The sequence below is a fragment of the Cetorhinus maximus genome, chromosome 3 (assembly GCF_964194155.1).
Source record: "Cetorhinus maximus chromosome 3, sCetMax3.hap1.1, whole genome shotgun sequence".
In the NCBI taxonomy this organism is placed as follows: Eukaryota; Metazoa; Chordata; class Chondrichthyes; order Lamniformes; family Cetorhinidae; genus Cetorhinus; species Cetorhinus maximus.
Window position 1 is genome coordinate 123,173,051 of NC_135881.1, and position 14,849 is coordinate 123,187,899.

A 14,849-nucleotide genomic window follows, 5' to 3' on the forward strand; every position below is an offset into this window, starting at 1 on the left:
CAGGTGCAGGAGAAGCAATTTTTGGTGGGGTTCTTACAGGCTCCGAAACCTACAGCACATCCGCCACAGGAATCTCAGCTGTCAGACCATAGGAATGAACAATCTGCCCCCTGTTCTGCTGAAGCCACAGGGTTTGCAAAATGTAGGAGCAATGGGAAGTGGATAAAAAAAGATATATTATTTGCACAAGGGATTCACTCATTTGACAATGTTAATGGTGTTATGTCAATGTTTATTTCAATGAATCAAACACTTAATTAAAACTCCTCGTTCTGCTAGACTCCACTTTGTTGCATTCCCCATTCACCCTGAGCTGTAGCCTTCAGATGAATGATCGTCATCATTTTCCCTTCATTATTGAACATGGCATTTCTTGCCTGCGTAGAGTCACCTGTTATGTGTTCTATCATGGCTGTGGAACTTAATTGTGAACCTGCTTGGCTTTCCACAGTGCGGGCAAAGATGAATTGTCTGATTTTGTTGGGACTGCCCTGTCTTTCTAGCTTGTCTTTTGTCCTTAGCTGCCTGAATTCTGTGCTGTTCAAAGAAAACAATGCTGCTAGTTGAGACCACTCCCCAGTAGTTCTTTCTTATGCATGCTTCTCCTAGTCCATGGTGAACATGCCACATTTCCTGAGATTCATCTTCAAGTAGTCCTTGAAACATAATCTTCACCTAACTCGCAGGCAGTGTTCAAGTTTAAGTTATGAATACATGACTGCCTTAGAGATTCTATTATCAATCATACATACTACATATCACTCCATTTGAACTGGGTCTGATGATGGTGCTTCAATTCCAGACATTTCTGTTCTTTGAAGTACCGCAATGTTGGGCACGTTTTCCTCCAATTTGATACCCACGATGTTCTGAATGCATCTCATGTAGAACTTGTCCAACTACTTCATATTTCTGGAGTAGATAGTTCCATGACTCACAGGCAAATAGGAGGGTAGGTATTATCACAGCTTTGTACATCGTAAATTTTATTGCAAGTTTGATAGCTGTCTTATGCGTATGCAGACAAATGCTGACCTTGCTCTGGTAATTCTATTTGTTACCTCACTGTCAATGCAAACATTTCTGGAGATGGTGCTTCCAAGATAGCACAGCTGCCCTGGCCCTTCATCCCAGATGTGAGAATTTCACACCTTTCAGCAAGTTCCTTGACTTGGGCCTTTTATTCTCATAGCAACTAAACCAGGCTTGTTATCAAGCATCTTTTGGAACAGGTCACATAACCCCCTTTTTTACTCTGGGGAGAATTTTCTGAACATCGGGCAGGCTGGTTGGGAGCAGGAGCGGGGCTGATCAATTAAAGCCCGCCCAGCGTGACGCATGGCCGGTAGTACTCAGTACTACCTGTGCGGGTGGGGGGAAGAGGGAGAGTCGGAGCCTGCGCTCTTTCGCGCATGCACGCGAAAGAGCGCAGAAATCTCCTGGAGGCATGGAGCTGCCTCAGGAAGACTAAGCATATATTGAAATTTTTTAATAAAGATAAAAATTATTTACACATGTCCCCTCATGTGACAGTGTCACATGAGCTGGGACATGTTTGTCAATTTAGCAGAATTTATTTATTGATTTTATTAAACCTTCAGGAAACCTCATCCCGCCCGTGGATGAGGTTTCCTGAAAAACGCGAAGGCCACTTGGGCTCTTTGCCTGCCTGCCAACATTAAGCATGGACGGGCAGCATTGATGACTACTTTAATTGTTTTTTTAATGGCCTTAATAGGCCGTTGACAGTTCGGCGGATATGCAGCCACCTTTGGTGCGCACCCGCCTAATGTAATATCTAAATGACGTGCATTGACGTCGGGACGCACACCCGACGTCACCGCATGTCATTTAACGCATCAGCATGTCGGGCCCACCCCCGCACACCAATGTCAAAATTCTGGCCTCTATTTTGCCTAAAATTAACAGTGTTTCCTGCCAACGCAAAATGGCCACATATACCCATCAGCATATGCGCACTGGTCTGCGCATGCGCAGAAAACCAATTACATCACTCTGCTGCACTGTGATTGTTTAACCCTTTAATATTTTGTTACTTGAAGAGTGTGTGCATTTGATTCATTCAACCACGGCAAGCTAATGATACTGTGCAGATTGTTAACAACAGGACCCTCAGAGAAGCAGCGACTGAAAATTATTCACTTGAAGATGCTGCTCTAGACACAAGGGGTTATTCGCATATTCCTCCCCATTCATTGTCTATATTTATGTGGCATCTGATAGTCTGCAACCTTAATTCCACAGCTGATTCTGACCTGGCAGAACCCGATTTTAATGCCCCACTGCCAATCCAATTTTCAGTATTATGCTGAGAACTCTAGGTTGGGCACTTACATCTATAAACGCATCTCCCTTTTCTGCGGGTAGGTTTTAAATGTTTTGGGAGCACCACTAATGAGCTATCAAAACATTTTATGAAACTCTGGATAAGTTCCTAAAGTATCCAGTAGACCTGGGTGACATGGAATACTAGTCAAAGGAGCAGAAGTTGTAAATACTGCCCTGGAACGCCATTAATTGTTTGATAAGCATCTCTGCTCCTGGTTGCTGCCTACTCTGTTGCTCGCAATGAGGTAATGGAGTAAAAAACTAGAACTGTGCATTCATGGCATTGGCAACAAACATAGCCTAAAATTAAACCTACAAGTTAAAACAGAACAATTTTTAAAATCTCAACATTGTAGCAGCTGGGATAGGCAGATTTTTGGTCTCTCTGGGAATTAAGGGATATAGGGAGCAGGCAAGAAAATGGAGTTGAAGCCCAAGATCTGCCATGATTGTACTGAATGGCAGAGCAGGCTTGACAAACCAAATGGTATATTTCTACTCCTATCTCTTGTGTGATATGGCTCCTGTTATATCTCATCTCTGGCTCACTACGGGGCTCATTCCAGGAGTCATCAGCCAGGTCCGCAGAGGATATTCCATGTTCCCCAAGGGCGGGGTACTGTTGATGCTGTGTAGAGACATGAAGAGGCGAAGTGTGACTGCCGCAGAAATGAATGAGTCATGGCAGTTCCTGGATAGCTAGCACAGACCATGCATGATCATATTCTAGTGGTCATATACTAGCTGGATATTGAGGAAGCAATATCTCTGCAATTGATGAAGACTCCACACTGATCTGAGGAAGCCCTGATTACTACATGTGCACAATCAGTGACTCCCTGAATTTGTGGGAATCTGCTACTGCAGCGAAACCAACAGCCCTCTGTTTGGCTGGCCTCATCTGTGGCAAAATGCACACAAGCAGTGGCCTTGGAAAACAAGGCAGCGATGACCTACAAGATACACTTATGGGCAGCAGTTTAAGAGATCCTTGTGAAGTCACCAGCAGATCCCTGGAAGGAGCCAGAGGCAAAGAAATTCAGGGCTGTGGTGACCTTAACGGCTACTGGCAAACACATGTCTACTGGCCCTCTAGAAATGAGATCTTCTTCTAGGAGGCTGCATGTATCAACAATGACATGCCATGAAAGCCTGAGCCTCCTGAAACACCTTAGTTCTATCCTGTCGAGGAAGCTCACCTTCTGTCTGAGTACCTTGTGTTGGGTGGGGGGTAGTGCCTCCTAGCTGGAGCTCTCTGTCCATTCCTTCTGTCCTGTGGCTGCATGCTGCCGATCTGGTGCTGTTGCTCTTGTTGCTACTGTAGCAGTTGGCATGGCTCCTGGTGCTGCTGTATGTGTAGCTCTTCCTGTTGCTCCTGATCAGAGGCCCATGCTATAGCTGTATAAATTGCTCCCATTTTGCAGTGAACGTTAACAGCAAGGATGTTGAGATGTAATTGAGTACACTCCAGGGTAATTGAAACTACTTCCAATAAGTTGGAAGTGATCTTTGAAGCATCGAATGCAGGTTCTCAGGGCAAATCCTGTAAGCACCAGCACTGTGCCTGGGCACAGATTTTGTGATTTCACTCTTTCAGCATGTCAATATAATCCAACAATGAGACCCTGCTGTGCACTCGTCTTGTTGACCCTGGCGAGATACAGAGAGTTTGGGAAACCAGTAACTGGCTGTTAAAACCAGAGTGCTGAGTTAAATCTTCAGTTAATTGTTGCTTTGAATATTTTGATTACTTTCCAGGCAACTTCGCAGGGTTCCCCACTTGCCTTTGGTTAAACCCACAAGTGGACAGGATCATATCAGGCTCCTGACCCAAAGTTACCTTTTAGGGCTTTAACTGCCAGCCCCTGAACCTGCCTCCCGTCGGAGTTAAAATTCTGCCTAAATCTGTGGACACAATCAGATTTATTTTCTTAAAGCCTCTTTTCATTTCTCTGTGCTTAGTTGGAAACCAATCCTATTAAAAGCTGCTTTTAAATGGGTTAGCTGCAGCAGCGAGTTGCCAAGTGGTGTACAGTTTTATTGCCTATATGACCCTTTTTCTTCCAACAATTTCCAGAATTTCTATTATTGGTCAATGAGAAATGTTTTCCTTTGCCGAGGGTGAAGGGTGAGGAGGGGAATGAGCGTTGGGGTCATGCCAATCTATTGCTATTATTAACATTGGTGCAGATTTCAAATTAAACTGCTTTACCAGTGTGACCGAGCATATAGTGGGTTCTGCGTTGTTTTGTCCATGTTGGTGATTTAGCACAACAAGGTCTGTCGATCAAGATCCACATTCACAAAACAACCAAATATTATTGTGGTTTTCATTCTTTGACAGTATTATGCAAAAGTAAAACCTCAGGCAACATACTGAGTGAAACTTCCTCCACTTCACAACCTAAATCCTGTTATGGGTCTTAGGTAATTGTACTTATTTATAACAATGGTATAGAAATTCAGAACAGTTAGCAAATATTTATAATTTCAGTTCTGGCAAAATTTACACTCTTTAGGTCCTTGTGGTATCTCAATCAATGATTATCATTCCTTGCACTTCAGTGAGGTATGTTTTAACTGCAATTAAAATGGAGAATTTGCAACAATCCTAATTCTAAAAAAATATCAGCATCAATAACAAGCTCAAATGCAGCAGATCAAGTCGGTCATCAAAATTATGACTTAACATTATTGGTAATTACATTCTTCAATTCTAATCTGGTTACATGGTATTAAACGGAAACAATGGTCCTCAGGACCCACTATTGCATTCTGCTACCGAAACAATGGTGGGTTGGGATTTCCAGAATGCCCATGTAAGAAGTCCCTGACGCTGTTCGATTTTTGGGGTCTGACAATTTACATTTTGTTGACAGGTGTCTGCCTCAGTTTTGGCATTGTGAAGGTGATCCTTTGGTGGGGGATCCACAAAATGTGGTGGTGGTCCATTTACTAGGAGCAAGGCTTCAAGGGGGTGGGTTTATGCAACAACTGTCTGTTCCCAGGAAATCCGTTCAAGCTCAAGTTCCAATTGAGTCAAGACCTGGCATCACCCCAATTTTGGTGTCACCCCAATTTTTGCTGTTGAAGTTATCTGCCCACACTGAATCTATTAGTAAGCTCACTGATTTTCACAAGTAATATACTTTACATAGATGAGAATTTTTTTAAAATCCTCAACAGATACTCACAGTTAACCATCCATCCCAAGTTTGTTCAATCCATTTCTTGTATGAAAATATCAAAATCAGTATGATACTGCAGAGAATGATGGAACCATTCTGAATAAACAGGGATCCATGAGCAACTAAAATATAATTCATAAGGGATGGGTTAAAATTAAACTATTTGTGCAAAAAGGTCTTATCTGAAATAAATTAACACAGATTTCTGATTTCTTGTACTCCATCATGACCAGCACCTCTATATCCCCATCAAAAATTAGCATGAACCTATTGTTGAAAACGTTTTGCTACTTCGGTTTGGTTTCTGATAGAAGTAGAAATTTCAAAAATCAAAACATTCAGATAATTGTTCAACAATTAGGCACTTCCATTGTAAAACAATTTGGAAATTCCAATATTTGACCCAAATTTAGTTGAATTGAAAAGTACAGTTAGACCAAGAATGGATTGGAACATCCTCAACTTTTCTGAAACTGAGGTTGACAAAAAGCTAATTTTCTTGACACTCATTTCCAGTGGGCAAGAGCTCAGACACGAGTCCAGTTCCTTGAGCAGCAACAGGCCTTTGGCCATTCACTCAACTGACCATTTGTTTCAGCAAGTCTAAACATTATGGCATTGAGATTCTGGAGGGACTCTTGTTATTTACCGTAACATGATGATACAAAATCTACGGGAAAACAGGGGAGAAAGTTGGAATTCATCAAGAGAACATGTGCAGGTGTAAGCACCAGGAACTTGGGTAATCCTGCTCCTATCACTACTTTGTGCAAACCTGATAGCCTCGTCACATCTTAAACATTGTGCAGAGCAGATTCTGGGATACAGTAAAGCCATTTCATTCAATTTAGTGATCTTACTGACTTCAAACTTTACTGAGAACTGAAGAGAGTGCATTTCGCTGTAACCTGCCACACAGGAATGCAATACTGGATGAGTACAGACATTGTGCCAACTGCAACAAGAAATGCAGACTCAATCAAGGAGATGGGAGTTTTATTCAAGGTCTTGAATCCTTATAGACAGATAAGCAAATGACATTCTCAAAAGAACTGTTGGTTTTATCAGCAATTAAATACCACATTTTAAGCACACTTCCCTTAAGAATTCCTCTCCAGGTATTATGTTAAAACAACAGAGCCCAGATCTTCTGCTCTCCAGATCGTCGGAGACCACATGTATGACCCAGGATGCATGTTGAGACCCTGAGGAAGTCCCGACGTGTGGACCTTCATGAGAATTGCCTGGAAAGTTTGAACTTTCCCTGATCCCTGGGACCCTCCGAGAACGTTTCCAACTCTGATTTGGTGTCAGAGACTTTGGACAGTTCCGACTTACTTACCTGAACAGTTACCCAGGAAATGTTAGAAAAATCCTAGTCTGAGTCCTGGATAACTATACAAGTGATCCCCCAATCACACTCAAACTGACCCCTGGACTCACCCCTTGAATATCTCCAATCCACCAATCCAACCTGATCCGACTACCCCCCTGCCCCCCACCAACTGTCCCCCGACCCCAACCAACCTGAATACTGCTCTCAACCCCAACCCCGACTATCCCTCTAACCTCCCATCCATCGCCGACTATCCCGACCTGACCCGGCTATCTGCTGACCCTCTGACTACACCCTTATCCCGTGACTACCTCCCCTGACCCCCTGGCTATCCTCCTGACCCAAACCAACATGAATATCCTCCTCATCCTCCGACTATCTCCCTGACCCACCGACTATCCCCTGACCCTCCGCTACCCCTTGACCCCAACCCCATCCCCCCACTGACGACTACTCCCTCCCTGACCCAAGATTCCTACCCCACCCCCGTCCACATGGCTAACCCCACGACCTGACCTGACCAGCCCCCGACCCACCTACCACTCTACCCACCTGCTACCCTACCCACTTACCTCACCCAACTACCTATTCATCCACTCACCCATTCACTAACATTTACACTGGACAGTTAAACTTACCATACGGCAGCTAATACTGCAAAAGGGGGCGGGTCTTCTCCTCCCCCACACTACAGCACTGTGATGGAGTTCTCCGAGGGACACAGTGCTCTGTATTTCTGGAGATGTTGGGCCCATAAGGCCCGGCAAGAAATACAGAGCAGCGTCAAAGCACAGAAAAGTGCGTGCGGAGCGGCATTCTGACGAAGATTGCCACCCCGTGGAAGATCTGGGCCTATATGTCCATTTGTCATGTCAGGTACTCCCTCTGAGGAAGTTACATGGTATGTTGTTAGCATTTTTAAAATGTACTCAAAAACAGGCTTTTTCACATTTAATATAAATGTCGTAGCAACAGCTTATGATTTTGGCAGCTACATCAAAACAGTTTTTCTCAATATAATTTTGGATTCGATATTATGCATGTGTTTGTGTAACTACAGATACCGCTGTATTACCTTTAATTCTTGGATTCCGGTCTACCCAATCTCCAACAATTGCACCAAAAATTACCACAGATCCTGCTACTATCAAACCAACCACAGCAGTGAAAAACAGGTTATGTCCACACAGCTCAATCAAAAAGACAAATACGGCAAAATGCCACATGCGGTCGCCCTGAAAGATAAAACAAGAAGTGAGATTCTGAATAATTACAGCTGTGAAAGTGTGAAAGTGCTATCAATGAACAAAAATAGGTGTACACATACTATTAAAGGAGTAGTGTGCTTTCATTTATCTTATTGGTAATGAATTTTTAATTTTGTGATTCTAAAATGAGTCATATATAAAGTAGAAAAATGTTAAATGAGTTGCAGGCCTTGAATCCTGCAATCTTGCCACACTTAACTTTTCAACTATAGGTGGGATGAGTAGACAAATTACTTGTATCGCGATTTAAATTCCTTTTACTAAATAATACTGTTAGAAAAAGGATGGGTGGGCATTTGAAATGCCCTGATTGGTTTGTCTGCCAATTTCCTTCTTGTTATAAATTTGATTTAAACTTGCTCCTTAGAGCAGGTAGCAAAGGCATCCGTGTGAAGCTGGCAGGCATCTTTAATTACGCAAATTAGAGTCCATATGACATCAAACAGCTCAAGAGCCAAATGGACCACTGGCTTCAGAAGGGTGGTTTGCCTCCACGCATATAGATCAATTTATATAAGGAAATATCGCACCAGGGGTAAAGATTAATGATACCTGTACTATTTGTACAAGTGACTGTTGTATCTTTTCATTGAGGGCTTTAAAAATAATATAAAAAGCACTAGCATCTGGAGCAACCAAGGTACATCATACAGTGGTAAAAGATATACATTGTTTCAAATTTTCTACAATCACAAAAAGTACCATTTCGGATAAGTACTCATAAGTTTGGGACAAGTTTATAACGTTAGAAATTAGAAACACCTCAACACCAAAACTATACCATAAGCTGGATTTTCAATCAGGGGTTGGGAAGCCAATGTCCAGATCATTTCCAGGTCCCAACCCTGTGTTGCGCAAGTGTCAGTGATGCAACGCAGTCTTGTAATGCAAAGGCCCTAATTGGATGAGATTTCCAATTAGGAGCAACTGGCACTGCCTGGAGACGGGAACTTGTTCTGGAGCTCGAATCTCAAAGGCAGATGGCAGTCATGACTGGGCTTAAAGTTGTCTGGAGGAATGGAGCGGGCAGGAGAGCAGAGGGCCAGTAGCCTCACAGTCCACACAAGTTCCCTAACACTCACTCACAGGGCTCGATTTACAGGGCATCATGGTCCCCATTCCTGAGCTAAAAAGTCGGTGGGGAGCCCGGCCACGATTCTGATGGCTGCCCCGCAGCAATTTAACATTGAGACCAGTATTAACTGCTTTAAGGCGAGACTTCTGCTCCTATCTCAGAAGGAAGTCCTGCATTAGGGAGCTGCCAGCCAATTGGATGATTGGCAGGTCAGTAGTAGAAAGGAGTTCCAGGTGGGAGCGGTGGCTACAGGTGGTCCTGATAAAGAGGAGCGCAGACTCCAAGGTAAGTCCGAGGTATTGCCTGGGCCCGACTGGCGAGCCCCAGTGACAGGGTTAACGGGGGTGGTGGCTTGGTTTGAGAGGCAGGGGGAGGGAGTAAGGGGGAAATATGGTCTTGCAGGTGGAGTGCCTCCGATGGGCCCAGGGATCCACAAAGAGGTACTGCCCATGGGAAAAAAAAAGGACACATTAGCAGGGTGCGGGGTGGGTGTGCAGGTGAGACTGTCAACCAGGGGTTGGAGGGGTTGGTTCTGGCAAGACTATTGACCAGGAGGGATACGTGGTGAATTTGGGCTTGCCAGACTAAACCCCACCCCCCACCACGGACCACCCCCAGGGCTTGCTGTAGTACTCCCCACCCCGGGCCTGTTGGACAACCCTCTACACCCCTCCTCCCCAGCCATGGGATGTGAGTAACATCAGTATGGCCTGCATTTGTTGTCCTAATTGCTCTTGTGAAGGCCTTTGTGAACCATTGCTGTCCATGTGGTATAGATACACCCAAAGTGCTATTAGCAAGGGAGTTTGAGGATTTTGACCCAGTGGTAGTGAAAGGCCAGTGATATAGTTCCAAGTCAGGATGGTGTGTGCTTAGAGGGAAACTTGCAGTGATGTTCCCATATGTCTGCTACCCCTGTCCTTCTAGGTGGAAGAGGCTGCGGGTCTGGAAGATGTTGCAGTGAATCTTGCGCTGCTGGCAGTGGTGGAGAGAGTGAATGTTTAAGCTGGTGGATGGGGTACTGATCAAGTGGGCAGCTTTGTCCTGGATGGTGTCAAGTTTCGTGAGTGTTGTTGGAATTGCGCTCATCCAGGCAAGTGGGGAGTATTCCATCACACTCCTGACTTGTGGCTGGAAAATATTGGACAGGAAAAGGGGGGGGGGGTGGTGGTGGTGGTGGGGCGGTCGGGAGGTGAGTTACTCACCTCAGAATTCCCAGCCTCTGACCTGTTCTTGTAGCCACAGTATTTATATAGTTGGTCTAGTTAAGTTCTGGTTAATGGTAACTGTCCTGCAGATGTTACAGTGAGAATAGAGGCACTATATCTGTTTGAAAACCAGTGTACCATTCTTCTGAATTTTAAATGGAAATAGTGTGTTATTGGTTTGTTTATAATGTTTGGTTTCTTGAAATATGTAAAAAGTAGTTTATTTGAAAAACACTAACACAGCTTGTACTTACTTCAGGATCTTCATGATTGAGCCTTTCCACTGCAGCTAAGGACATGACAAAAACTGCCAGCTGACTGTGAACAGTTTTATTTAATTCTCCCTGCAGTCTATTCACACATAAACATAGTAGTCATACTCCAGAATCTTCTCAGCTGGTTTTGGGGTATTTCTGAAGCCCTTTGCCCATTCACACAAACTGGCTGCTCTGGCTGGGGAACAGGAGCAGTGAGCTCTGCCAGAGCCTTCTCCTGCTCGGCTCTTTAACCCGAGCTTCACTTGTGTCCTGTCTGCTTGTTGCTAACATTTCCACTGGGGAACAGCTGGAGGGTGTTTGTGGACAGGAGGTGGGCAGTTGTCTATAGTGAGTAGGAGTTATAGCCAGGGCTTCCAGCCAATGTCTCAGTCAGCAGCCAAACACAGTCAGTCTCATGGTATCAGGGACAGGGAATTCTCAGCACAGTTTAACTGCACCATCTCCGGGGAAAACAAGCAGCAACTGCAGGAGGCGAGGACAGCTAGCCTCCCTGCAGATCCTTCCCTTGCACTCAATCCTAAGCCAGTCAGCCCCCAACAACACAACTGTTCACAGAGACTATGACAACCCAGCAACACATTTGTCTCCAATCACAGGCTCTATAGTGACCTGTGGTACTGCATTCACTATCCCAATTCCTCTTTGTGTGAGTACTTAAATTCATTTGAAATAATTGTTCTAACAATTATAGAGCTGGGTACTTGGGGCAAAACAGGTTTGAAGAGGAATGCTTTCAAAAGTGTCATGAGAATTATACATTAATCATTGGTTTTGTTTCCTTGTGGAATGGTTAGACTTAGTTTAGTCATATTCACTCCGTTGATTGTTCAGCAAGGAATTGGACAGATTTCTGCTTCAGCAGAAGGATACAGGTTTGAGTTAAACAGATAATTAGACTGGGTCTTGAAAGAAGATTTTGGCTGAGAGGTGAAAGGACCACCTATTATTGGCCTATTGATGGCTGTTTTTCAACCCCGCCAGGATTTTACCAGGATGAAACGGTCCCCTCCACATGGTAAGGCTGCCAGCTATATCAAGGTGGCTTCCAGGAGATGCCTTCCTTTCCAGAGGTTCCCCGGTTCCAATGGCCACCTAAGGCAGGCCAGTAAAATCCCAGCCTTGCAGTCAGTGTGAGCCAGATAACATTACACCACGCACTTCAATGACAGCACATTTACAAAATGTGATACAGATGTTTGCCCCTTTTTATTAGATTCATTGCTTTCTAAGAACATTTTGGTTCTTGTATCAGGTTTGCTGTTTTTTAAGCCTTTTCTTTTGCACTTTTATCCAGTATTGTGAACTGTGTCACATCCTGGGCACAGAGGAAAGCAAGGTCAGTGCTACTTGGTTCTTAGGCATAAAAACAGTTTTGAAAACACTTAGAGGGACAATACTGCTCCTCCTGCTCAGTGCTTACTCCTCTTACTATCCTGCTGCTCCTCATGATTGAGTGTGGGCTCGCTGGCCTGCACATGAGCAGCAGTACAGTGTGCATATGTAGACATCACATGTGGAAAGAGGAGACTCTGTGCAATCTCCCAGTCACTGCCTGAAGGAATCCGAGACAAGTGGCGTCCCGGGAAGCCCACAAACAGGGCATGGAGTAAGGCAACAGGCAAATTCCGGGACAACCCTGGAAAACAACGCGATGATTGGTCACCCTGTCCCCCAGTCACTTGCCCAACACCAGCTAAAGCAGCCGGGCTTCCCGCAAGGTGTGGGCCTCCCCCTGCCGCAGGTAAAATACTGGCAGGGGTGGGATAAGACCCTTACGTGGCCATTAGTTGGCCACACAAGGGCCTCAACAGACCAAAGGGCGGGCGGGCTGCCTAAAGTATCCCCCCCCAATCAAATTTCAGACAGGTCGGGTAGGCAGCAGAAAGGGTCATCTGTTGGTCGAGCCTACCGACGGGGAAGCGTAAAACCAGCCCATGAGGTTACTTAATCCGCTCTGCTCAATTTTGCGCCACCACATGAACACCACAGTTTAAACAGGCTTTTATCCAGATTTATCAGCAGCAGCAGCCACAGTGAATACTGGCTCCCCGCTGTGCTCCTGACAGCTGTACATTAACCTCTCCCAGGCAGCTCGCTCTTCCCAATCTCACCCTTGAAAATCAGATTCTCTCGCTCTGCTTCAACGAGCTTTGCAGCGAGTTAATTGGACGAGTGCAGGTTTGCCCCTCCCTCTCCCTGAAGACTGCAGCCTGTCACGGAGGCGTCGGAAGACACGCCACCCGAGAATTTCAAAGCACGCCTGCGCCCGACCTCACAAGCGATTGAAAATCCAGCCCCATATGTCTATTGTTGTGCATTCACATGCCAGACATCAACTCAGATAAAGTAATGTGAGAGTTATTCTGCTTACCCACATTGACAGCGCACCACTGACATATATCAGACACCTTGGGGTCTTAAGAAAATTCAACACCAGACCTAGTGGGGGTGGGGAGGGGGGAAAGAACCAAGTCTTAAACCACAAGTAAAGCAATTAACTACTGGAGACTTAAAATTCCCCAAAGTCCACCAAACTAATGATCAACATGTGGCTGGTCTTGTTAACAAATCTTAAATTGCTTGTAAGAATACTTGTGAAAACTACTCACCAAAAAGCCTTATTTGCAGATATTTTTTCCCCCTCCATTTATCTTCTTGACCAACACGGGTCCTTTTGCAGTCTGGCATTCTGCAATGTAGTGCAGATTAGATCAGTCTGTAGCTTCTTGCACTGTGATAACCAAGCGGGACAGTTAGATGATCGGGACTTCTGTGAGGATGTAGGACTTTTGAATATACATTTGTGCAAATTATAAAACACAGTCCTCTGAAGCAATACGTTTAATATCGGTTTGTTTCTTTGTAAAATGAAAATATTCTTACTCTTGTAGCCGAAGAATATTCCACACACTTATGCTTGTATTTTTCTTGGTTTTGCGCGTTGCGTTTCCTGATGTGCACGTTTGTTAATTCACAGCAATTGACATAAATAACATAGATGCGACAGACCTGTAGTCAAGTGACGTGATGTTGCTAAGACTTGCTTTAAAAGCAGAAAATCCCTATTGTTGTCGATGACACGAGACTAACACACTGGAAATCATATGACAGAACCAGTACAATCAGCCTCGAGAGCCCAGGGGGACAGTGAAGGGGGACAGTGAAGGGAATGCAGCTGAACATAGCAGTCACCCAGCATTTGACAAACTTAACAGTATTTGCATTCACCGTTATTTGTTATTACAAAAGGACAGACCAGTCCAGTACGAAAAACAATAAATGAAGAATGTTATAGAACATGCAGCAGTCAATCAAAAACGTGTTCAACCTTATTCTGAGTTGTAATTAACCTTGGCTGAGTTGTAGCATTCTGACCTCTGAGGCAGAAGGTTGATATTTAAGCACCACTTGCGAACACCTTTTGATCACATCACTTTCCAGGGTGTGTTTATATCGTGATGTACATATTGCACTTGTGTGGGACAGGCTGGACAGACCAGTAAATATTTTCCTGTCTTTCATTACCTGTTATTTAAGTTGTTGTGCGAGATTAGGGAAATAAAATCCCCAACTCACACAAGCCTGCACACCATCTCATTCATAAATTAAGAGACAAACTCTTAAAAAATCAAGAGGTTTGGTATAAAAATCACAGTTGCTATTTTGCCAAGCATAAACCAATATAGATTGATAGTTGGTTTATAAACGTCATTAGTGGCTTACTTAATCTTTAACTATTCAGAATGCCTTACAAAAACTATGGACTGGATTTAATTCAGCCTGTCATGGTGGGAAAAATGGCAGCTGGAACCACTTAATTGTGGGAGAGGCCCTGTTTCAGTCTTCTGGTGGAGGCAAAACCTCTCCTTCATTAAGTCAGACCATGGAAGAGACTGACATGAAATTCCCAGCCGCTGCCATCTGAATGTTAATTATGCTCATTAATGAGCCAACTCACATCCATTATTCCTGAGTCCGCAGCAATTTAATGGTGACTCAGGGGTTAAATGGAGGCCGCATAGCTTTCCGCTCCCTCAGAAGGTCACAAACAGTGACCTCCTGGGGGCTCCCTCATAGTTAGGCACTCTGTGCCTAATCGAGGGACCCAGCATTGGGCAGGGGGGGGCCGATGAAAGCCATTCTTTCA

The 14,849-nt window shown here is 44.4% G+C and overlaps 1 protein-coding gene across 1 annotated transcript in view; it reads right to left on the reverse strand.

Annotated features, from left to right (window-relative positions):
* LOC144678874 (ferroportin) overlaps positions 1–13,440 on the reverse strand; it is a 40,593-nt gene extending 27,153 nt beyond the window's left edge. Inside the window, exons 1-3 of the mRNA XM_078538874.1 lie at positions 13,312–13,440; positions 7,949–8,108; positions 5,544–5,659 (exon numbers count right to left, since the gene is read on the reverse strand). Coding sequence (XP_078395000.1) covers positions 5,544–5,659; positions 7,949–8,099 — 267 coding nt within the window. The 5' untranslated portion in view covers positions 8,100–8,108; positions 13,312–13,440. The remainder of the gene's footprint in view (positions 1–5,543; positions 5,660–7,948; positions 8,109–13,311) is intronic.
* Between the last annotated feature and the right edge of the window lie 1,409 nt (positions 13,441–14,849).